Below are 24,450 nucleotides of genomic sequence, written 5' to 3' on the forward strand. Positions count from 1 at the left end.
TTAAGAGCCTATAGTTTTGTTTTGGGTTTTTGTTTTTTTTTTAAAAAAAATAAAGTAACCTTCAAGTTTTGCTAAAATGGAATTTTGACACAGGGTGAAACTATTTCAAAATCATGTGGTTGTTTCAGAACTTATATTTATTCCTTGCTTTCACAGATTTTGGTTTAACACATTTTCTGGAGAAGTGAAATGTGAAATATTTGGACAGCAGCATCTTCAGTGGCGTTTAGAAGTGCAATTCATGCCATACTGTTCACTTCACAAGTAATGTGACCCAAATCCTGCTTGTGGCAACACATGAGATTGTATAACAGAAAGCATTTACCTTACCAAAGAAGCAAGCACTTCAAATTCGTATTACATTCATGGCGATAATGGTCCAATTGTCTTAAAGGTCTTTCACTACATAGTTATCGAGATTTCTGAAGAGAGAAGCAATGTGCCGTCTTTTGTCAAAGACAAGCAAAAGCAAGAGGTTGGTTCAAAATACGTTTTGTTCCATTGGAAAAATATTTAACTTGTGAAACTGTAGTATATACTACGTGTCAGAAAAAGGAAGTCACAGGAGTACATTGCTGGCTGCGTATCAAATAGCTTTGTGCACTTTCATGTATACACAAAGGATCCGTGTGTGAACAAGCCCTTGCAACAGGAGCTCAACGTGTGCATTAGAGCTCAAGGACACACATTAATGCCCTTAGGCTGTAATGTAGCTGTATAGGCACAAGCAGGGCTTTCTGATTGTGAAGAACATAAGAACCTACTGGATCAGGCCAGTAGCCCATTTAATCAAGCATCCTGTTCTCACAGCGGTCCATCAGATGCCTACGGGAACCCTGCAAGCAGGATATGAGCACAATAGCCCCATCCACTCCTACGGTTTCCAGCACCCCTGGTAACAGCAAAAGGCCCCTTGTGCTAAAACGGAGCTTCATCTGCCACACCCAGCAATGGGTGCACCATCCAGGCAAGAGGCTCTGGCTAAAAGCATTTCAAAGTAGTATAAAAATGTATTTTTGTGGTGTTTTTTTAGCCTCATAAATAAGTGAGGACATTACTAAAAATATCTTGCTGTGCAGTATAAAAGAGGAGCAACTGTTCCGCACTTGTCACCTACACACTGGAAGCAACTTTGTAGGAGTAAATATTTGGCAGTGCCTTTTCAGCTTGATTGCTACTGTTCATGGTGTTCCAACATGGCAGCGCTGCCACCAACAGAAGCAGCCCTCCAAACAGAACACAAAGTCCGCTGAAGTAGAATGCTATGTCGTAAGACTTTGTCCAGTCATAAAACCAACCTGAAAAGCAACAACAACAAAAAGAGAAGCTGTCAGAAGTAGCTTTTGCAGAACAGATAAATAAAGCAACCTACTACCTAGCAGCCAGGCAGTTAAAAAGTAAAAGGAAGAATACTTGCTGCATTTCCCCGAAAACAGCATTGTAATTATAAAATAAATATTCTGCACAAGGAAATGAAGCAAGACATTGTCAGCATTCAGGTGCCACTTCAGACTAGCTAGGTTGTGGCTTACAAGGGGCTGTCAAACCAGGACATTAATCCACAGTTTGAGGCTGCTTTGGGGACCACAAGGTAGTATGATTGTGTCTGAATCTACAAACCATAGTTATAGTTACTGTTCTGCCAAACAGGCTGCTGCATCATGGAGACATGAGTGAACTTATGAAATTGAGTACTGAACAGGTAGAACTTGAGAGCAGACAAACTGCTGTAAAGTACCTCAGAATACTTATATATGCCTGTTAAAACACAGCCTTACCTACAATTGGTGGTCCAAGACTGTTTCCAAGTCCAGCAAAGAACATCAGTATGCCATATGCATGTGTTAATTTTTCGATTCCTACAGTCTTTGTTGTAACATATGGAAAAATAGACCAATTGCCTGTCAGAAAACCCAAAACCCCTGAAAGTATTGCCAGTGTGATGTAATTTTGGGCAAAGGGAATCAAAACTAGTGCCACCGAAGTCAATATCAAAGTCAGGACATATAGATATAAGGTATTAATCCATTCAAAATCGGCCAGTATTCCTAGAACAAGTTTTCCAATGGCAGTCATGATGCCTATGACAGAAATGAGAGGAATGACAGTGTCATCTTCACCAATATTGGAACTTCTTGCAATGTCTTCCATGAGCAATGAAGGAGGAAAGCCGCCAATGTCAAAGAAGAAGATGGCAATAAAAAGTGATGAAAATACTTTGTTTTTAAAAAGTCCCAGCGTTTCCCCCCAGTAGTCTAAATATAACTGCCATTTTTTCTTGGCAAGCTGTTTACAGAAATAGGTCCGTTCTACAACTTTCCGTCTGTAAGTCTCTCTCTCGTGTGGTGTTATCGTTAATAGATTGTTCTTAGTTATTGCTGACTCCTGCTTGCAGTCACCACAGGATGTTTGGTTCACACCTTTTCCTTCACTGCTGGCTTTTTCAAGTACATTTTCTTCATAAGCGTTCTTTTCTCTTTCATTATAAATGAGGTATTGATCCGGAACCTTCTCGAGGATTGGTTTCTCTGGTAAGGCAGAGCCACACGACTGCAAAGGTCTCATCAGACTCCCACACGCTAATATATTTAGAGACAATGCACCAACAATAAGCAGACATCCATCTAATCCATACAGTTCAATTAGCTCCCTCTGTAATGCTGCATATATAAAAACCCCAACGCTCGATCCTGAAAGGAGAGAATGGAAACATATAAATGAGCTCATAAAATATCCTACAACTTCAATGCTCCACACAATCCACTGACTGAACGTGTGATTTATGAAACTGGATAATAAATCCTGTGTTCGTTCATCAAGCTGAACAAAGAACTCCAGCCCATACTGTGGCCTGGCAGGAACTCGAGAACTCCCAGGCAGGCAAGCAAAAACAGGAAATTTATCAAGCTTTGTAAAGGCAACAGATATGTTTAAATAAATAAACAACCATGTTAGGGTGGCTATATGTCTACAAGTACCACTTCTCTATTTTGCAGATTGTCTGACTCAAAATTTTGTTTACAGGTAAAAGACTTGTAAGACAATATGGGTCTTGGAAGTGGCCCATCAACTGTTAACATCCAAACCAGGCATCCCCAACCTTCGGCGCTCCATATGTTTTGGCCTACAACTCCCATGATCCCTAGCTAACAGGACCAGTGGTCAGGGATTATGGGAATTGTAGTCCAAAACATCTGGAGGGCCGAAGGTTGGGGAATGCCTGATCTAGACAGCAGACTAAGAAAGCACACAGGTCCCCTGGGCACAGTCTCCCTCGCTATGATGAGATGCATTTTATTTCTATTTAAATTATAGTCAGCATTTCTAATTTTCAATCTCTACATATAAATTAGCATGTGCATTTTAAAAAATGCAAATCTGTGTTCCCTTTTTGGGGTGGTATGTTTCCTCTTTCTTTGAGAATGCAGGCATGGCTACCATATATCATGCACTACCTGCTTTAAAATTAAATATTTTTGTTAAGAACATTTTTGTTTGATGTATAAGACCTGACCTGACTCTGACTGATAATAAACATGAATTAACTGAAGACAAATTAGGTATGTGAAAAAATTGCCAGAAGTATATTAATAAAATCTAGTACAGTTTTGCATTCTTTTTGTTTTTATTTGTCAGGCATGGTACAAAGGGATTAGGTGTGTCTAAGATAATGCTGATTTTCTGACCAGTTATTGCTGAAAGGTTACAATTACACGTCTGTAAGGGACACTGCTTTCTAGAGAATAATCTCTGGAGCAAAAAGTAACAAAGAAAGCTTCATAAAGAGAGATCAGAATGTGTCTATATGGTATCAAAATACATGAAAGTCTGAATTTTGAAACAGGCATTTCCTAAAGGAAGTGAGATTGAAATGTATGGACTACAAGTCTGAAGCAGATTCATGATCTAATCCTTTGCACTTCTTCACTACTGTTAAATGCACATATACTGCTTAACCATGGTTTACTGCCAGGTTTAAGAGCACAAATATTAAGACTTCATTTGGCTATAAGCCATAACCATGGTATGGCACTAAGGACATATGCCCTGTTCTGATGTGCACTGTCACCGCTTTCCATCTCACATTTTGCTTCAGTTACTTGCTTACTTCTTTACCATAAACCATTACAGTACATCCAAATCAGCAAAATTATTGCTCGTCATTGCCTTACAAACCAGGAGAGCAAATGAAGATATGAAGATGGTTTGGAGGGCAAGCACAAACCCAGAGTTTGCACTGAAAGAAAGTAGCTGAAGTGGAGAACATGAAGACAGAAAAGAAGGGGTGAAGTGAGTGCCTATGCAAATATATCATTCTCATGGCACCAAATGACCTATGTATGAACCAATGGTTTAGCTTGCTTAGACAAGCTCTTCCCCTGGAAGGCAGAGGCACCAGCAGGACCTGCATGTGACTTAGGAAGCTGAGATGCTGGAGAGATGGGAAAGCACATTAATCACAGTTTGCTCAGAACAAATACAGTGCTTACCAACTATAGATGCAAACCATGGTTTGCAAACCAAATTCCAAACAGTTCACTTTTCTATGAGACTTAAGATGCGATAATCACAGCTAATGAAACCATAACTAAGTCCTAAACCAGTATAAGGTAATTCAAAATAGAGATAAAAACCATACCTGTTGAAATTAGACCAAGTGCAAGGCCTCTGCGTTTTTCAAAATACTGACATGTGATGGTTACTGTTGCTGTGTACAATAAGCCACACCCGAGTCCTAAAAAGGCAAAGCATGAATCACAAAGAATCGGGCACTCTTGTTATTAACACTGCTAATGGTTCGCTTTTGATTCATTAAATTAAAACAGCACAGAAAGAGCCATTTTGGAAGTGAAACTCACAAAGCGCCCCCAATGCTACACAACCTCCATTCACCTGAAGAAGGCTCGTGAAGCAGCTGCCTATAAGCCGTTTTTGAATTCATCAAAACTGCACAAGAATTAAGTTTTCTGCTGTTGCTTCAGTTTTTTGTACGCCGCTTAGTGATTTTTTTATATATTAAGTGGTATAGAAATATAATAATAACAATTCTTTGCTGCTACAATTAAAAGGGAGTTTTGACATTTTAATTTTGAAAACGAGACACACAACCCCTTCCAACCCCCTTTTTAGTTTAGGGGTTGTTCAAAAATAATCTCTCGTGATTCTTACCAACAACAATTCCATAGGAAAAAAACAGGAAGTAGATATTGGGTGCAACGCTGCTCATCATCAAACCCCCAGCAACCATAAAGCCACTGAAGATTGTTACAGGTCTTGCTCCAAAAGCAGATACACATGAACTGCAAATAGGACCTATTTAAGAAGAAGAGGAGTGAATTGTGAAAAGGAAAGAACAGAAAAGAAAAGAAAATAATGTTCCATAAGCAAGCACTAAAGAGATTTCTTCCCTTAGCAGAATTGCTCTCAATATGAAAGAAGGCATCTATTTTTAAAAGATCCATGACGCATGGGGAACTGAGATCACCTCTCTGTTTCCAATCAGTTGTTTATGTCTTGGCTGAACCAGGAAATGGTGGTCCAGTTATGGCTCCAAGAGTCAATGAGGCTACCTACTCTTTCACCAACATCTGCTTCCCCACATGATCTCTGCCCAACTAGAGTTTGAAATAATTCTGTAGTCCTTGTCCATCTACAGTGTGCCATGGTTAGTGCTTCCACCTAGTATACCCGTTGTTGTATTTCCTCAAGCTGGGTGACAAATTAAGCAATTTTATAACAAAGAGTATTGTACAGCTACACTTGAAAAAGCACAAATTTATTCTTTAAGAACATGCTTGATTTTACCTATATCCTTTGGACTTCAATCTCCTCTGTATGGATCATGAGGGCTTACATATATATTTACCGTATTTTTCGCTCTATAACACGCACCTGACCATAACACGCACATTGTTTTTAGAGGAGGAAAACAAGGGGAAAAACATTCTGAATGAAACAGTGGATGTATCATTTTTGGGCTTCATGCTGTGGCCACAGACATGTGATCTGATGGTGAATTTGGGGTGACCCAATGCCAAAATCCTGAGAATTCCTGTGGATCCATGCTTTGTAACCACGTTTTTGCACCATTGCAGCCCCAGGCAACAGTGGGTGCGTGATTTTTTTGGTGCAGGCTGTAGCCATGGACATGCTATGTGATCTGATGGTGAATTTGGGGTGACCCAATGCAAAGATCCTGAGAATCCCTGTGGATCCATGCTTTGTAACCACGTTTTTGCACCATTGCAGCCCCAGGCAACAGTGGGTGCGTGATTTTTTTGGTGCAGGCTGTAGCCATGGACATGCTATGTGATCTGATGGTGAATTTGGGGTGACCCAATGCAAAGATCCTGAGAATCCCTGTGGATCCATGCTTTTTAACCACGTTTTTGCACCATTGCAGCCCCAGGCAACAGTGGGTGCGTTATTTTTTTGGTGCAGGCTGTAGCCATGGACATGCTATGTGATCTGATGGTGAATTTGGGGTGACCCAATGCAAGGATCCTGAGAATCCCTGTGGATCCATGCTTTTTAACCACATTTTTGCACCATTGCAGCCCCAGGCAACAGTGGGTGCGTGATTTTTTTGGTGCAGGCTGTAGCCATGGACATGCTATGTGATCTGATGGTGAATTTGGGGTGACCCAATGCAAAGATCCTGAGGATCCATGTGGATCCATGCTTTTTAACCACGTTTTTGCACCATTGCAGCCCCAGGCAACAGTGGGTGCGTGATTTTGGGGGGGCAGGCTGTAGCCATGGACATGCTATGTGATCTGATGGTGAATTTGGGGTGACCCAATGCAAAGATCCTGAGGATCTATGTGGATCTATGCTTTGTAACCACATTTTAAGTGGGGAACGAAGGAAAAACAAAGAAGGGATATTAGAGGGGTGTGCAGAGAAGCAGCTGGCTAAGAATGCAGGAGAGGGATTTAACGGGTTGGAGAAAAGAAAGGCAAAAGTTTTCCCCCACCCAAGCCAGCCAGCCAGCCAGCCAGCCATCTCTCTCTCTCTCTCTCTCTCTCTCTCTCTCTCTCTCTCTCCCTCCCTCCTCCTCTCTCTCTCTCTCTCCCTCCCCCCTCTCTCTCTCCCTTCCCCCCTCTCTCTCCCTCTCCCCCAGCAGCAACGGAGCTTGCCTGGAGGGGAGGGGCTTTCCCTGCTCTTTGTTCCGTTTCAGCAAACACAGCAACGAAACAGAGGAGGGTGGGCAGTAAGACCCTGAGGCAGAATGCAGGAAAGCAGCCGCTTCCTCTTTTCAGTTTTCCCTTCTCAGTGAAGCACCGCAATTTGATTTTTGCCTGGCGATTTGATATTTGCCTGGTTTTTCGGCTCCAGGGACCACACATTCGCTCTATAACACGCACAGACATTTCCCCTTCCTTTTTAGGAGAAAAAATCTGCGTGTTATAGAGGGAAAAATACGGTACACACTTAACAAGTTAAACTTATAAAAACAGGCAGAAATGCATTACTGTCCCCAAAGCATTCACAGTGCAAATTTTGCAAGGCGATTTCTGAAAAACCGAACCTCTTTCCCCTGGCCTTGTGACTTTGTGCATGATAAGAGGTTGAGTCCTGCCTGAAATCCTGAGGTTTCACTAGGTACCCCCCTCTCTCCAGTCAGGACACCCACCCTGAAAATATGTTTGATCAAGAACTGTTAACTTTGTATGCAACTAGTTTTACAGGGGAGCAAGCACCTTTATGTGAGACAAGCTCCCACTGGGCCACTCTCTAAGGTGTGTTGCTGACAAATCCGTTTTATCTAGCAGCAATGTCCTTTATTAGTTCTCCTGCTTCTGGGTTGGCTACTAAAAGAGCCCTGAAAGCTCACATTTCAGATGAATAAAATAGTTGTTTAACCCCAAAAGAACATAATCAAAATATAGAATATACAACAACACTAACTGGTGCAGACACAAATACATATTGCCTGCAAGCTTCCTACAGTATTTTTTCCTACAAATCTTTCCAGATGTTTGCCAGATATTGTAGAACACATATTTTACATGCAAAAGGTCCCAAGATCTTTCAATCCCTAGCATCTTAAGTTAGGGCTAGGAAAGCCACCTGCCTAGAGCCATGCACAGCTGCTGTCATTCAGTGTAGACACTACATGGACCAATTGTTCTGACTTATAAGGCAACTTCCTACATTCCTAGACTCAAAGCAGGGACTTGGAAGCAGACATGCTATTTGATCAGCGGCATACATAACTGATGAGACAAAACGCTGTAATCCTAAAAAGGGGGCAGGAAACATAAGCATAAATATTTCCATTAAATTGCTTCTAAGCAAGCATGGCTAGGATTTCAACTGGAGCGAAAGTTGTTCTTAATAATTTCGCTTGACCAAGTAAGCAAAATAGATGCACAGTTCTCTGCTGGCAGTGCTTACCCCAGTGGATGTTTGATCTAATGGCAAAGGTAAAATGGCGTATCACAAGAAATCCAGAAACTAAACCTCTCTATCATTACAACATTCTTCTGCTATTTCAGTAAACCTTGAGCATCACTCAAGAACCTAAGAAGAGCTCTGCTGAATCAAGCCTAAAACCCATCTAGTCCAGCACTCTATTCTCACAATAGCCAGGCAGTTAGATACCTCCCCCAAAAAATCTTCAACTTTTTGGGAAATTCTTTTTAGAAATTCTTTTAAATAGAAGATAATATTAACAGAGTATTAACAGAAGAGTTGTACTGATGCAACAAGGAACTGTACAAGACAACAGGTCCCTGCTTCCAAGTCAGGATTCTGTAGTCTTCCACAACTCTTCATTCAACTGGAGCTGATAGGGACCCTTAAAGAAACTAAATGTGGAAACTATCAGTAGAAACTACCAGTGTGCCAGGCAATGTGCAGGAAAACAGTTATTTCTTGCTATGAGGCTAGCATAATGTATTAACTTTTTTCGCTGAGCTGGTTTAAAAAAGGCTTAACTAAAGTGGTCTACTTACACAGCAAATTTTATAGCATGTCACAAAAATGGGAGTACTATGGAAGACTTCAGAATAGACTAATTTGCCACTATATCTTAACGAGCTGTCATGAATTAAGTGATGTGCTACATTGTTACAACGAGTGAGTTAGTTGCAAACTGCAACCACATACCAGCAATGGGATTGTATTAGTGCAAGTTATTTAGTAAGAAATAGACAAGGTATCAAAGAGCATTGTTAGCATGGTAAGAATGTCTGACATGGCAGTGCATGCAGTCATAGGCAGGAGACCTAAGCCGGGACCTACAGAAGTGCATGCAGATGACAAAATGTACAAGTGCTTTACCGTCCTGCACTCAAACTCTGGTCAGAGGGGGGATGAGCCTGATGAATCTGGGGCTGTTCTAACACTAGACCAGGGTTCACAGGCTGAGCCTGAGTCTGGTGGTCAGGAGGCTGCAGAACCTGAACCAGGTTGCTTGTAGACATCTTCCCCGTAAGCCCGCTTTACCTGGGGAGTCAATGCAGAAGGAAGCACTCCTTCTGGACAGGGAGCTGGCCCTTTAAAAACATGCATTCTTCCAGCAGGAGAGCGGAGCCATGGGCTTGATGAATGGGACAGATGGACTCAAAAGACCCCACTCTACCTCCAGTTTTTGCCAGAGCACAGCTGCTCACTTGGTGCTTTCCATAGTGCTGCAGCCACCAGGCTGCTGTGCTTCATTGGCAACTGCCTCGGGCCAGGACAGCATGCTAGCAGCTGTTGACTCTGCCATAGCATCTTCAATATTCTGGCAAAGGGAGGGGAACTCTAAGCCATCTCTAGCTATATGGTCTTCTGATTTGCTTGGGGAAATGGGGCATAGTAACCAAGATAATATGCACTTTTAAGGACCGAAGTATGCTAAACTAGAAGCTGCTGCCAATGATGGAAGCTCTGTGGTTTAGCAGCAGCTGTCCTCTGCCTCTGCAATGTCTGGTAGACATTTCCATGTCATTATGTTCCCTTCCCTGTTCCTTCATTGCTGGCTGCTGGCAGAAGGCATGGGGAAATTTCAGGACATAGGTATAAATTTTATTTAGTTTTATAAAATGAGAGTCAAACACAGGGCTCCATTTTTGGCAGCAGACACACAGTTAAAGTGTTGAATTTCCAGATATTTAGGGAGGCATTAAAGCCATGGTTAATGGTAAAAACTTGGTACAGTATTTCTTCCACTAATACTCTGTAAAACTATTTGCCACCAAGCCCTAAAGGTACAGGAGAAACCAATGGTAGATTTAGATCTCACCATGTAGATGTCAGAATTCAAGGGCAAAAGCTTCATGCTTTCATTTGAATGTTCATGAGCATTACATCTAAAATATAGATAATAATTATAGGTATATAAACAGTGATAACACAGCACATAGGCCAAGGAAGAGAGAAAAACTGCATTTGCTTTTAAATAAATAAACACAATGGGCTGGATCCAAACTAAATTAGGCACACTTTGGTACCATTTAAATCAATGGGAAAAAATAATCATGAGAGGACTTGCAAAAATATGAGGGTTTTCACCCCATAATGTTTAAAATAATAAATATTCATTTACACAAAACCAATACATTTATTGTCTACAGCTATAACGACAGAAAAAGAAGAAATCTCAGTAACCACCTCTTGGTTATCCAAATTAGTTATCCCTTGCACATCTAACATTTAGAAGAGCACAGGGAGCATTCAATAAATGAGGCTCTATTTCACTAAGAATTACCTAAAACCAGATGTAGGCAACCTAAGGCCCGGGGGCCGGATACGGCCCAATTGCCTTCTAAATTCAGCCTGTGGACAGTCCTGGAATCAGCGTGTTCTTACATGAGTAGAATGTGTCCTTTTATTTAAAATGCATCTCTGGGTTATTTGTGGGGCACAGGAATTCGTTCATTTATTATTATTTTTTCAAAATATAGTCTGGCCCACCACATGGTCTGAGGGACGGTGGACCGGCCCAAGGCTGAAAAAGGTTGCTGACCCCTGCCTAAAACTCACTGTACTGTAAGAAAAGAAATCAAGTGGGTTTTTTTGTTTTTTTCGCTAGCAGGGTTGTTACGAGAGTTTATAACTTGGGAAATTAGGCTGGATGTTTTGCCATACATCTTCCTTGCTTTGGTTGATGAGGCACCTCCAAAGAGCCTCGGTTGCCATGGAGAGGGAAACAGGATAGCCTTCCCTCCTGCAGCTGGCAATGCCATTTCTAAAGCTTAAATATGATGTCCTTATGACCCACTCCTTGAAATCCAGCAAATCACTTTTCAAGGGCAATGCGTTTTTCTTCATAAGCACTGGTGATAAATATTTTGATCCAAACTTCATCACCGCATAAAAAAAATCTTTAAAATCATATTTTATGGGCAAAATCCTGTCTTAGATTGAATCCCTGAGAGGCAGAGTGATGTGGTGTTGGTAATACAGAGTACCAGGCTAGGACTGGGGAGACACAGTTTCAAAGCCTCATTTAGCCATGGAGTCCTTAGGCCAGTTATTCTTTCTCATCTACCTCGCAGAGCTGTAGTTAGGATGAAAGAGGACAGGACAGAACTCCATGTACCACCTTGAGCTCTTTAGAGGAAAGACAAGATATAAAGGCAAACACTAAATCCCAGTATTAAACTGGAGATCGTACTGGAGAAGAGAGGGATACGGTTGTGTGGGACTTTCTCCAACAAATTTGGTCCCTGCCAGCCATGCTGCCCCAGTCTACTATAAGGACCAAGAACAGTTTTTAAAGCCTGTGTGGTTTGCAGAAGGTACATATTTTATTCACCTTGCCACGACATCCACATCAACGCTTTACACCAGAGTTTTCCAAACTTTCATGTTGGTGACACACTTTTTAGACATGCATCATTTTGTAATTCAGTTTTACTAGCAAACTGGAGGTTAAACTAACCCCATTCCAGCCCTGGGAGAAACGTGGGGAGATTTGCGCGACACACCTACACACTGCAGCCAACACACTAACGTGTCACGACACACAATTTGGAAAGCTCTGCCTGTGTAAGGCAAGCAGCTTGCCTCAAAACTACAACTGGAAACCACAGTTTAAATTGAGATGCCCAATAAATTGTGGGTCTTTCTAAGTTACAACACTCACTGTTATGTGCGAAGATATCATGTGGAATTGTATAAAAGCTGGTTCATCAACTTCTTACATTTAAGAAAATTAGTTTCACAGCATGACTTTGAGAGCTCAAAGAATTAGAGTCCAGCTTACAGCTTACAATTATCATATTACAAATTCAAGTTTTTTGCTTTAAAAAAAAAATTCAAGAGAAAGCTCTGCAGGTTGAAAACAGTGTCTGCTTCCTTACTGAACTTTTCAGTCACCAGGGTAATAAATTTTCACTTTTCACAGAACCTTGTCCCTCCACTGAATTGTGCAGTATTTAAAAATACCGCAAACACTGAAAAATCATTTCAAAAGATCAGACAAATGCCCAACATTCTCTGGATGGCACCCACCATTTGAACTATTTCCAAAATAAACATAGCTCCTTTGGGTTTTGGTGAGCTTACAAAACTGGACTTTCTATTTGTATTAAAAGCTGGTGCAGATGTTTCACTTCTGAAGGTTTTCTATTTCTTGTTTCAACTAACACCTGAAGCAGATAAGTGTATAAGATTGCAGTAGCTATTTCTGTTATTTGAAAATTTGCATATTTCAGGTTTTCTAGCCCTGAAAATAGCTGCTGCAATCTTCCATCTTCCTACATCAAATATTATTACACTGCTCACACAAGCTGGCTTCAGCAACATCTACATTGGCTTCCCTACTGTCTGCTAAGCTTGCAATCTTAAGAACAATTACTATGAATAAATTCAATTGAATTCAGTGCTGGGGACTAACTTCTGGGTAAAACCACACAATCCAGAGCATGTTATCAGGAAAGTGAATATGTTTACCTAATTTTCATTAGAGGTCAATCCTTACTCCAAGCCATCATGCCAATTTACTTTGCATTTTCTCAAAAGTTGCATGTTTTCAACTTGATCACAGTCAAATGACATTTTCTTTCTTTATATTCTTATTCTAATATATGCAAGGAACTATTCTTAAAAGAATTCATTTCTTTCAGGCCAGAAATTTAAAGATAACGTATATGTATTTGAAAAGCATTTAATAAGTAAACACTTCATTTTAAATCATATGCTTTATCTAAAAGACTTACTTGCAAGTAGTCCAACTCCACTTGCAAGGGAGCCAACCCATGCAGTCTTTCCTTTTCCTTCTCCAAATAGATCCAGCCATTCTAGATAGAGAACTCCAACAGCTAATGGAGATCCATAGCACAAGAACTGGGTAAAGAAGGACACCAGTACAATCATCCAGCCCCATCCACCATCTGGTGACTTCTGGAACACCATTTTCCAGGATAAATTCAAGGGTCAGAAGCAGCTCTATATAAAAGAATGCAAAGAAATAGAAAACAAGAGTTGATAAGAAGGAACACAGAGGACCAATGGAACTGGAGACAGATTCTTCCACTGGGAAATACATACTATGTGAACTGGCTCTTAGTTGACCCAGTTGCCTAAACTCCACGAAGAGCTCATTGTAAATATACAAAGATCTGAAAGTTTGCAACATACCCCAAGTGTCTTAAAAAACCTGGAAGTCTCATCCTACTAACAGGTGGTGTTCGGATTGCCTAGGACTGGGTACTATGGTCTTAGAATTGATATAACAATGACCTGGGAGCCAGTTCAGCTTTATTGAATGAAATGTTTGTCAGTGGTGTTTTAACAACTGACCTCAACATCATGACTTGGTCAGAAGCTCCCATTAAGAGCACTTGCAACTTGCTGCTAGCCTCACATTGTGGAACCAAAGTTTGGAGAAATGTTTGTTTTGCAAGGAGGCAGAAAGGAACACATTTGCTTGCTTTGAAGGCACAAGGATGCCACAATAGCTGGATAGCGTTGACTATTCTGAGACTATGTACCATGTAAAGGACGGGAGCCTCATGTGAACACAATCTGAATTCCCAAAGATAGTTGAAGTCATGTTGTGTAATATAAAGTAATTAACCAGAAAACAATCAGAGGTTTTGGTTCCCAAGGCAGAGGATTTAGCATAATCTTCGTTTCTACAGAAACTGAATACAGTATATCCAAATGTCAAAAAGCATGAGGATGCAAAATAAGTATTACAAATAATGATTATTTTTTTTAAAGAAAGGATAGTCAGAATTATAATGGGAAGGATATAGAAATACCAATTGCATCATGAATTTCAAGTTAAAAGAAAATCCAGGAAGGAAAGAAGGAAGGAAGGAAGGAAGGAAGGAAGGAAGGAGGGAGGGAGGGAGGGAGGGAAGGAAGGAAGGAAGGAAGGAAGGAAGGAAGGAAGGAAGGAAGGTCTTCTGTATAAATATTACAAAGTTGCAAAGTACTTATTAAAAGGGGAAAGTATATTACTTACAGAATAGAATCTTGTCATTCAGTCTTCTAGAACATGCTGTTTTTGGGGTATTTGGCAATTCAACCTGCAGAGAAATATCAGGTACATGTAACCAAAGCAACTCTTACTGTACCAAGTGGCGGAAATGAACATGGAAATAGGAAATTCTGGTATGAGGTTGATTTTTATACACTTTCATACCAACCTCAAAAGATCCTATTCTCTGGAACAAGCAGACAGAAAGAAAAATCATGACCCAACTCCTACCATCACTCAAGCTCTTGACAGCAGCCTTGGACCGAAGGAAAGTAAAAAGGAGGTCAATGCAAGTAAGCTTTGAAACTTGCAATATTTTATAATGATTTACAGAACTCTAAGGTGACGGTTGATTTTATTTATTGCCTGGCAATGACTTGTCCTTAATGTATAATCATTTTACCCCCCTATAGATAAGATAGATATTGACCTTTGGAACTGAATATTACATAATTATGCCCAACAAACAACATTTATGTAATGGATCCCACATGTTCACTTCATGTACACTTATCTCAGGAACCCTTCCAATTGTAAAATAGGCCAGTATAACCCCATATTGCAGTCTGGGTTGCTGAGACTGAGGAAACAGTGAGTTGCCTGAAGCCTTTCAAGTTAGTCTGTAGCTATAAGAGGCAAGACTGGATCTTCCCAGATCACACTTTTAGCCACCATACTATCTTAGCTATTTTATGAGAAGTAGAGGTTGTTTTTATACACTTCTCTTTGGAAACAAAATAAACAAGCAAATATAGCAGCTCCCCAAAAAAACAAATATCCCATCCAAAAATAGCTTGATGCATGGGGTTGGGGGCAAGAGGCATCCCCACAAAAAAGTTGCTAGAGGTCTGCCAACCTACATAATAAATAATAAATAATTTATTATTTATACCCTGCCCATCTGGCTGGGTTTCCCCAGCCACTCTGGGTGGCTTCCAACAAAATATTAAAATACAGTAGTCCAAACATAAAAAGCTTCCCTAAACTGGGCTGTCTTCAGATGTCTTCTAAAAGTCTGGTAGCTATTATTCTCCTTGACATCTGGTGGGAGGGCATTCCACAGGGCGGGTGCCACTACCGAGAAGGCCCTCCGCCTGGTTCCCTGTAATTTGGCTTCTCACAGTGAGGGAAGCGCTAGAAGGCCCTCGGCGCTGTATCTCAGTGTCTGGGTAGAATGATGGGGATGGAGATGCTCTTTCACATATCCTAGACAGAGGCCATTTAGGGCTTTAAAGGTCAGCACCAACACTTTGAATTGTGCTCGGAAATGTACTGGGAGCCAATGTAGGTATTTCAAGACCGGTGTTATGTGGTCTCGGCGGCCGCTCCCAGCCACCAGTCTAGCTGCTACATTCTGGATTAGCTGTAGTTTCCAGGTCACCTTCAAAGGTAGCCCCACATAGAGCACATTGCAGTAGTCCAAGAGACCACAGGTGTGAGGTGCCATGATCTGCACCAATGTTTACATTTGTACTGGTATGCAGTGGGGCTAAGAGCGTAGAAGGCTAAGGGTCAAAAGAACCTCATACCAGACGAGAAGTGTACTGTACAAGAGTTCATGGTTACTAAAATACGAATGACCAAAAGTTAATATTATAACATTTGAAAATCGTATGTTAGTCATTGGTGGCGTTTTACTCAAAGCATTATTGCCTTCGCAATTGCTGACCATTTGATATTTCTAACCATTGCTACTGAAAAAATAGGGTTGCATCCAGTTAATTTCTAGTCACAGTAGGCACAATGAAATTAATGGACTCACATTAGTCATATCCATCAATTTCCATGGATTTCTCTGTTCTCTTTTAAAGCTTTCATTTAGTTGTCTTATTTCTTTGGTAATCAGAAAGCTGTAAATAAAATATTTAACTCCTCTACACTTGGCCCTGTTTCTACTAAAGTTAAGTTTTGGCATGGAACTTGATTCTACCTATCCCCTCAGGAAGTAGGTCCTAATGATTAAAGGAACTTACTCAGGTAAGTCCCAGTGAAAGTGTTGGATACCAGATAGCTGTGACTAACTTGTGCCATTTAGTTTCAGTGCAACTTAAAACATTCACACTCACTGGATTAGGGCCCTTGTCTACCTACCAAAGGCTAGATTTCATAAAATAAAAATGTATTCCCAATTCACATTTCATGGCTTCTGAACTGTCAGAGCAGAAAAATATAACCAGGAGGAGGAAATGAGCTTACTGTTTAAATAAAAAGCACATCACTGGATTGCTAAATACAAGAAGCATTTCCAATGGCTTCTTGAATCAAGCTGCCAGCTGACATCTTAGTTACAAAGTCTAACATCTGAAAGCTGTAATCTTACATGCCACAATCCATGTCGGCTCCTTTCAGAGTCTCGTCTCCATTTCAGTAAGTCCATGCAACTGGGTTCTTATTTTAAAGAAGGGATGCAGGGTTTTATAGAGTTGTTCTCCTACTTACCCATACAGCAAACTTCCTCTTAAATGATACACAGATCTAAACTATTTATTACCTCACAGTATCCCCAAACCACTTCAGAGCTGCTTATGACAAACAATACACATTCTCAGAAATCACTAATAAGTGAACTTCCTTTACGTTACCTTGTTTCCAGATAAAATCTGTTTTCCGTTTGTGGTTAACAAATTTAACATCTCTTGCCCAACACTCTAGAAAGCACTGTTCTCAATAGCCTACAATCCTATCACGCTCTTGGTTAAACAGAAACTAATTATTTCCACTTCAACACTTTGTGCAGAGAAGCAAAGCACAAGGATTATTGTTCCTGTTTTCAGACATTTCTATTCACTCACAATAACTTTTTGCCAAGTGTCTCCCCCCCCCCAAAAAAAACCCTGTCAAATTGATAAACAGTAGCATAGAAAGAATGCAATGCTACATGGAATTGCACTAATAAGACTGAGGGGAAGCTGTACTGAGCTTTCATGACACCTGACATTAAACAGCTGAAAATACTTTTAGAAAATAACCACTAAATGTTTGCATTGATTTAGTTGTGTTTGTTTAGGTAACAATGGTTAACTGAGGGAAGCAGTCTTATTTTAACATGTTTCGGCACTTATCTAGAAGTCAGATCAAGGCAACGCTATGCAGCTCACCATGCACACAGACTGAAAAAGGACAATGACAACCAATATAATATTGTGCACGAGTTACCAACTATAGTGTTGCTTGGTCTACTCTTTGGTTTTTAAAGTAGATTCCCCATGGCCCACTAAAGTGCTTTCAATTTGCACAGCAGAACTGAATAATCAAGACCTCTGAACAGTTAAAGCACAACTAATCTGCACTAAGTGATCCTGAGCATGCATTCTTGCTTAACGTAAGAAGTGTTTTGTTGGAGGAGACCCAAGGTTCACATAGTCCAACATTCTTTGTAAGAATTCTGCGAACCACTACTTGGTTGTAGCTGAATTTCTGCCTTGTTATAGGACAGTTTTAGTCAAGTACACATGAGAACTGGGTTCAAAGATACACTTGGTCATGAAACTCACTGGATATCCACCCATCCATCCATATCTCTCTCTCTCTCTCTCTCTCTCTCTCACACACACACACACACACACACAGAGAGAGAGAGAGAGAGAGAGAGAGAGAGAGAGAGACAGAGAGAGAGAGTGTTGTTGGGAGGATAAAATTAGATAATCCTGCATATCCTACCCTGAGCATCTTGGAGAAAGGGTGGCACACAAGCAGAGGAAAATGTGGAAAATGCAAGGATAATTAAAGAAAAGGCTTTAACTTACCAGAAGTGGTCACAGCAAGTCAGCTAACTTTAGCAATGCAGCCTTAAGTATCTGGCATATCTGCTTCCTGATGTTTCCAATCCTTCCTTCTTACTTAATCCACAACTGACAACAACAAAAACAACAAAAACAGGAAGACTGTCTCCTTACTTAGTCCACAGCTGACAACAACAAAAACCGAAATCATCCTACTGCCTTCAAGAATACTGGAGTGCCATCAGGGGGCAAACCAATAAGAAACATGGGAGGGGGTTATTTTAATAGGGGGGGAAACCAGTTCTAGTATTTTAACACTAAGTTGTGAAGTAGAAAAACCTCCCCAGACATACAACTGGCTTTATAAAATGAAGCTTCAAAATAATCTTAACTTCCAGAGACACACACTTAACTCCAGGCTGTCATAAGACAACATGCACTTCAGCCTCAACACATTTATACCCTTTAACTCTCAGGGTATCTTGAGGCAAGCTGAGGATAGGCTTAAACACGGTGATATCCTCACGCTTGAATGTTATCAATACACTTAATTAAGTTTCCAGAATGAAATTTTAAAAAGAGGGGACACAATAAACCTATGTGGAAATTAAAGTACCTTTAAATAAAGGAACACTTTGTTGTCCTTAAGGCACTTTGACGTTCTCGTTTAAGGGATGAGCTTGCAGCTTATCTTGGAACTATGACCAAAGAAAAGGAATTTATTGGAAAGAAATTTGGACTCTGCACTCTGGATTCAAAACCTGGCACTCAGCAGATGACTGAAGGGGAACTACCTCTTAGGTCTTCCATCAGTAAAAAGAGCAAGAGTCTTGCAAGGGCAAATAAGATAACGTGGCAGTAATGTATTAAGTGTTCTATCGAAATTATATTTAAAGTTGGTTAAACCATCAATGGGACTCCTTAGCACCAGCCTGAGACCCAAACTTCAAAAGTAGCCTATTTAACAGTGTTAACATTTCCTAATCCCAGAACATATGCAGCTTTTTCGCTTATGTGTCACTGGTGGGATAACCACCTTTGACATTTGTAGCTCAGGTGGCGCTGTGGGTTAAAGCCTCAGCACCTAGGACTTGCCGATCGAAAGGTCGGCGGTTCGAATCCCTGCGGCGGGGTGCGCTCCCGCTGCTCGGTCCCAGCGCCTGCCAACCTAGCAGTTCGAAAGCACCTCCGGGTGCAAGTAGATAAATAGGGACCGCTTACCAGCGGGAAGGTAAACGGCGTTTCCGTGTGCGGCTCTGGCTCGCCAGAGCAGCGATGTCACGCTGGCCACGTGACCCGGAAGTGTCTCCGGACAGCGCTGGCCCCTGGCCTCTTAAGTGAGATGGGCGCACAACCCCAGAGTCTGTCAAGACTGGCCCGTACGGGCAGGGGTACCTTTACCTTTACCTTTAACCACAGGAAACACCTTGCGTTCACATAACATAAAACAAGCATGCTTCTTCCAGATGACAGGGGGTACAGTGTGCAGGGACAAAATTAACTTGGGAATAGTGCACTGATTGTCCACAACATACAGTTCTAACCGGAACTTGAGGACTTTTAAGAGCCCAGCATCTTCTATTCCTGCTTGTTTATACAATGGCCATCAACGCACATGGGAGGTTTGCAGGTTAACAAGCTGAAACAGCCTGCATGAGTTTTTAGTATTAAGCTCCGTACAGTGGGGGGGGGGGGGGAGGAGAGAGAGAGAGAGAGAGAGAGAGAGAGAGAGAGAGAGAGAGAGAAGCCTAAGAAAGGACAAATATTAGCAAGTTAACCTCACGAAAGCTGGCTAGAATCCCCCGGAGCAGACAACCAGGAAATGAAGCTTTCGCTGCCCTGCCATAGCATTACTGCAAAAAAGAGAAGAAGTTAATTAACATCATAGTCCAATGCATGCTTGCTCAGCAGCAAATCCCACTACGTCCAAGGGTAGGGAGCAGGGAGCGTGCACGGGGAGAAGATATGCAACCTGCAGAAGCAACCTGAGAAAAGCTATGTGCTCTCTTGGCGGCGACCTGCGCTTGCTCGTTGTTTTGGGGCGGGGGTCGACTTGCTCGCTTAAAAAGCACAGCGAGCGGCTCAATCAGGGCTTGCAGAAACCTCCCCGCGTCTGCAGCCCACGACACTGCTGCAGTCTCCTGGCTGGCTCCCCTTTGCACCACACATCCCTAGTCCTGGCAGTCTTTATTTAATATTTTAATTCCCCCCCCACCTCCCTGCTGCTAATAAAGTTGCTGCCCCTCCCGCCCAGCCCCCAGTGTGACACAGCAATCCCCACCCCCACCCCCCTAAATATTCCCACGGGGCTCTCCCTCTGTCCCCCCACCCACCCCTCTATTTACCTGCCGCCGTCCCGAGGGGGGGGGTGGCATGCAAGGAAGGCTCGCTCTGCGGCGACAGGAATCCCACTCACCCCCGGGGCGGGGGGCGGCCCTCTGTTTATTTGCGCCCTGAGGCCGAGAGAGGCTGTTGGAGGGAGAGAGGGAGGCAGCTAGCCGGCCGGCCGGTGGGCGCGCGGGCCGCCTTCCAGCGCCGAGCTCTCTTTCTCCCCCGCCGCCCTCCCGGGCTCCTTTCATCCTCCGGCGGGGAGGCGGGGAGGCGCTGCCGTGTGGAGGCAGCCAGAGCCGGCGGCCGGTACAAACCGGTTGCAACTAAGCGAGCGTGTGGGGCGTGTGCGTGTTGTGTGTGTTTTCCTTTCTGCTGAGGAAAAAGGCGGCGCTGCAGAGGCTCGGGCTGCAGCCGCCGCCGCCGCCGGAGAGAGAGCGAGAGAAGGCGGCTGAGGCGCCTCCGTCTGTCCCCATAAACCTCTGGCTGGCTGGCCCTGCAAGAAGAGAGAGGGGCGGGGATGGGCAGCAGGCGGCGCCTTTTCGAGGCAGCGAGGCGGGAAATGCCGCCGTCCAAGCGGAGGCTGCTGCTGGGTGCCGAAGTCGGCGGTCTTCCTGCCCCCGGGCGGAGGTGGTGGTGGCGGGAAGCCCCCTCGCCCACCTCCCTCCCTGCGTCCCCTGCGGCTTCTCCGTCGCGCGCCGCGGGGTCAGCGAGGGGTGAAGCTAACACACACAGACATAGGCAGCAGCCAGTGCCTTTTCAAGCGTTCACGCGCGGAGACCCGAACCGAAAAAGTCACTTTTTAAAAACTCCCCGTCGGGGAAAAGAAGGTTACGCGTTTTCTTAAGCACCTCGAACAACTTCGGCGCACGTCTCCACCTCAAAACCTTGGTAACGACAGGCTTAATTTTTCTTCGGTTGGCTTTCTTTTGCGCGGGTCAAGTTTGGGGTGAATCTCTTTATGCTGATGCTTCTAATGCTAGGTGGAGCAGAGTGACTTGCCTTGGTTTAAAACACACACAAAGAGAGTTATCTGCTTTGTCCTTTAATCTGGGAGCAGCTTTCTCTGACACAATGGAGGTATAGCAGCTGAAGAGTGCTGGCTTTGCAAAAACAATTGTCAAGGCAAGACATTGCAGCATTTCTATACGCTTGCTTTTATGTTCTGCGTTTGGCACCGTGCACACACTTCACTCCAAGCTTCCTAAAGCTGCCTAATCTCGCATCCCAGACTCAAACCTATATCTTTCTGCTTCTCGCATGCAGAAAGAGGCCATAGAGGTGCTTCTCAAGTCTCTTGCATTCCAGCGAAATCTCCCTGTTAACTTTGTGTATCGTTAAAAGTGGGGCAATAAAAGTTCGTTGGATGAGCTACACACCCTGGATCACTCCATTGTTCGTACACCAGGAAATAAGAGGACTTGGCAAAGGATTAAAGGATCACACATGGTATATAAGAACCCCTAAAATAGATAAAAGCAAGATAACTATTTCCTTCCTCCATATTTAAGCAAAGCAGGGTTAGGTCCTTTCCCTCTTACAATTCCTTCTAATACCAGGAACATACAAAAGCCTGGATATGAGGGAATTTCCCAGACACTTTTCTGTTCACATCATTTTCTAAGATAGTTACTGAAGTGGGCGATTAGGGCAGTAAAGACCAGGTTTCCTAACATTTAAGCTTGCATTTATTGCTATGTACACATTAGCTTAAAGTGCTGCTAGGTCATTCTGTTTCTCAATTTGGATCAAAGTTGTTTTGGGGGACACAGTATTTCATAAGGAACAAAAGAGTAGATACGGGGTAGACATGGATTGTGACTAATGTTGTGCACGCACCACTTCTCAAGGCAGCAATGGGAGTGCACCACATTTCATTAGTGTGTGCGCCCCGGGGAATTTTGCCTTTGTGGAGAAGAGGAAGGAGTGCTCTTGGGGAAGGGCCTGGGCTGTGCCCTTGAGCACAAAACACAACCTTAACCTTGGAGGGGCCCCTGCTGCTGCTTGAGATGACATAACAATGCAGGGCCCCCACGTGTTCATACCACAAAAGCAGCCCTTCACTTCCACATGTCTCTCTGCAAAAGGTGGTGAGCTGAAGGCTCCTTGCAAGCCAACTAAAACACGTTCCCACATCAACCAATTTCATTACAGTGCAACATAATAGCAACCATACACAAAGACAGCATTTCAGTACTATAAATATAACATGATCGCATGACCAGTTTATACCTCCTGGCAATAGTAACAATAGCAAGGGAGCTTTGTCAGTTTTACCTTGGTCCTGGAAACCCCTCTGCCTGGTGATGTTGCTCAGAGTCCCTCTCCTGCAGCAACTTGCTAGGCTTCCAGAGGCAGCCAGGTGGAAACACTCCTCCTGTGATGTTGTTCCTCCCTTTCCATTGATAAGACTCACCTGGCACCAGGTCAGCACATCTTTATTTCATCAGGCATATTAATCACAAGGCTTTCAATTTACTGTATTAATGCTTTGCTGCAGTTGGTTTTGTTTAGTTAGATTTACACTGTGGTTGTTTTATTCTGTTTGGCTTGTTTAATCTTTATGGGTTTAAATTTTATTGTTAACTATCCTGAGAGTGTTCACTGTTTACTTGTAAAAAATAAAATAAAAGTGTGTATAGGATTGTAGCCTTAAGCACATGCTTCTTATGACCTGAGGCTGCCTGCAGATTAAGGTATTCAACTAAGTTCCAAACTTGTGTTTGATGGAAAAAAGAGAGAGGACCTTTTCTGTTGCTCACCCAGGTGTTGAAACTCGTGAGGAAGAGCATTAGTCATGGTGGTTTAAACCTTCCTGTTTAGAAAGGATTGGCTTAAACTTATCATCCTGAGTACAACGGTGTATTGGGAGGGTTTTAAAATTAAAAACATGGGTTTTTAATTAAATGTTATTGCTGGTCTTATCTGTTATCTCTTGATCTGCTGCTCTGATGCATTACTGCTTGATTCTGGCATACAAGTCATGTTTACCTTTTATAAGGAAAGGTGGGTATAATTTTTTAAAAAATGTTATCACATGGTGAAACCAATTAGCCTTATAAAGGCTTGTCTTGGCCAGAATCATGCCATGTTTGTAGCTAAAGTAAGCACACTTTAGTACTCCTGGAACAAAGCATGATATACTTCAGAGGTCATCAATGTGGGCACAATGGTTTCCATGAGGACCTCCCTTGGTACCCATTAATCTTTTGCATCTCACTTCCCACTCACTGTCCCCTGAGTCATAGAGTGGCAAATGTGATCACCTCCCCACCCCACCCCCTGCTTGAAGAGTAAATGGAGCTGCAGTAGGAAGTGAAAGGAGCAGCAATTTCCCCCACTTCCTCTCTCAGCTCTATGTGCTTTTCAAGGCTCAGACTGGCACCTGAACAGCTGAACTGAAAGTGGAACAGACTTGTTTTCTCCTGCTCTGGAGACTCAAACCAACCGCTTCAAGTTACAAGAAAGGAGATTCCAACTAAACATACGGGGGGGGGGACTTCTGACAGTAAGAGCTGTTTGACAGTGGAATGGTGGTCTCCCTCAGGAGGTTGTGGACTCTCCTTCCTTGGAGGTTTTTAAGCAGAGGCTGGCTGGCCACCTGTCATGGATCCTTTAGCTGAGATTGCAGGCTGTTGGACTAGATGACGCTTGAGCTTCCATCCAATTCTACAGTTATATGATTCTATGGAGCAGCCAAGACTGAGGGCAGAGAGTGAACCTGGGTGGACAGAGTCCAGACTGAATGATTCTCTCGAAATTGCATACTTTATCATGGGTCTTCATTCTCCTCTTCTACTGCCACCCTTCACAGATTTACCATTTCCATCCGTAACAAACTACAGTTTACAGTGGTACCTCAGGCTAAGTACTTAATTCGTTCCGGAGGTCTGTTCTTAAGCTGAAACTGTTCTTAACCTGAAGCACCAATTTAGCTAATGGGGCCTCCCGCTGCCGCCGCGCCACCGGAGCACGATT

The 24,450-nt window shown here is 42.7% G+C and overlaps 1 protein-coding gene across 8 annotated transcripts; it reads right to left on the reverse strand.

Annotated features, from left to right (window-relative positions):
• Positions 1-119: 119 nt before the first annotated feature.
• SLC16A9 (solute carrier family 16 member 9) lies at positions 120-22,680 on the reverse strand. Of its 8 annotated transcripts, none has more exons than XM_083740464.1 (10): positions 21,360-22,680; positions 19,923-19,997; positions 18,761-18,842; positions 18,169-18,273; positions 14,408-14,471; positions 13,155-13,383; positions 5,170-5,313; positions 4,640-4,735; positions 1,779-2,690; positions 120-1,298 (listed from the first exon to the last, which is right to left on the reverse strand). In XM_083740464.1, exons 6-10 carry the CDS (start codon positions 13,348-13,350, stop codon positions 1,114-1,116), a joined length of 1,533 nt encoding a protein of 510 aa, XP_083596590.1. In that variant the 5' UTR covers positions 13,351-13,383; positions 14,408-14,471; positions 18,169-18,273; positions 18,761-18,842; positions 19,923-19,997; positions 21,360-22,680; the 3' UTR covers positions 120-1,113. The 8 variants fall into 8 exon arrangements, with proteins under 8 accessions (XP_083596590.1, XP_083596588.1, XP_083596592.1 ...); XM_083740462.1 differs by lacking the exon at positions 21,360-22,680 and adding an exon at positions 20,490-21,105; XM_083740466.1 differs by lacking the exons at positions 19,923-19,997; positions 21,360-22,680 and adding an exon at positions 20,490-21,105.
• Positions 22,681-24,450: the final 1,770 nt, after the last annotated feature.

This window comes from Podarcis gaigeae, assembly GCF_964106915.1.
Source record: "Podarcis gaigeae genome assembly, chromosome: 5".
NCBI classification, from domain to species: domain Eukaryota; kingdom Metazoa; phylum Chordata; class Lepidosauria; order Squamata; family Lacertidae; genus Podarcis; species Podarcis gaigeae.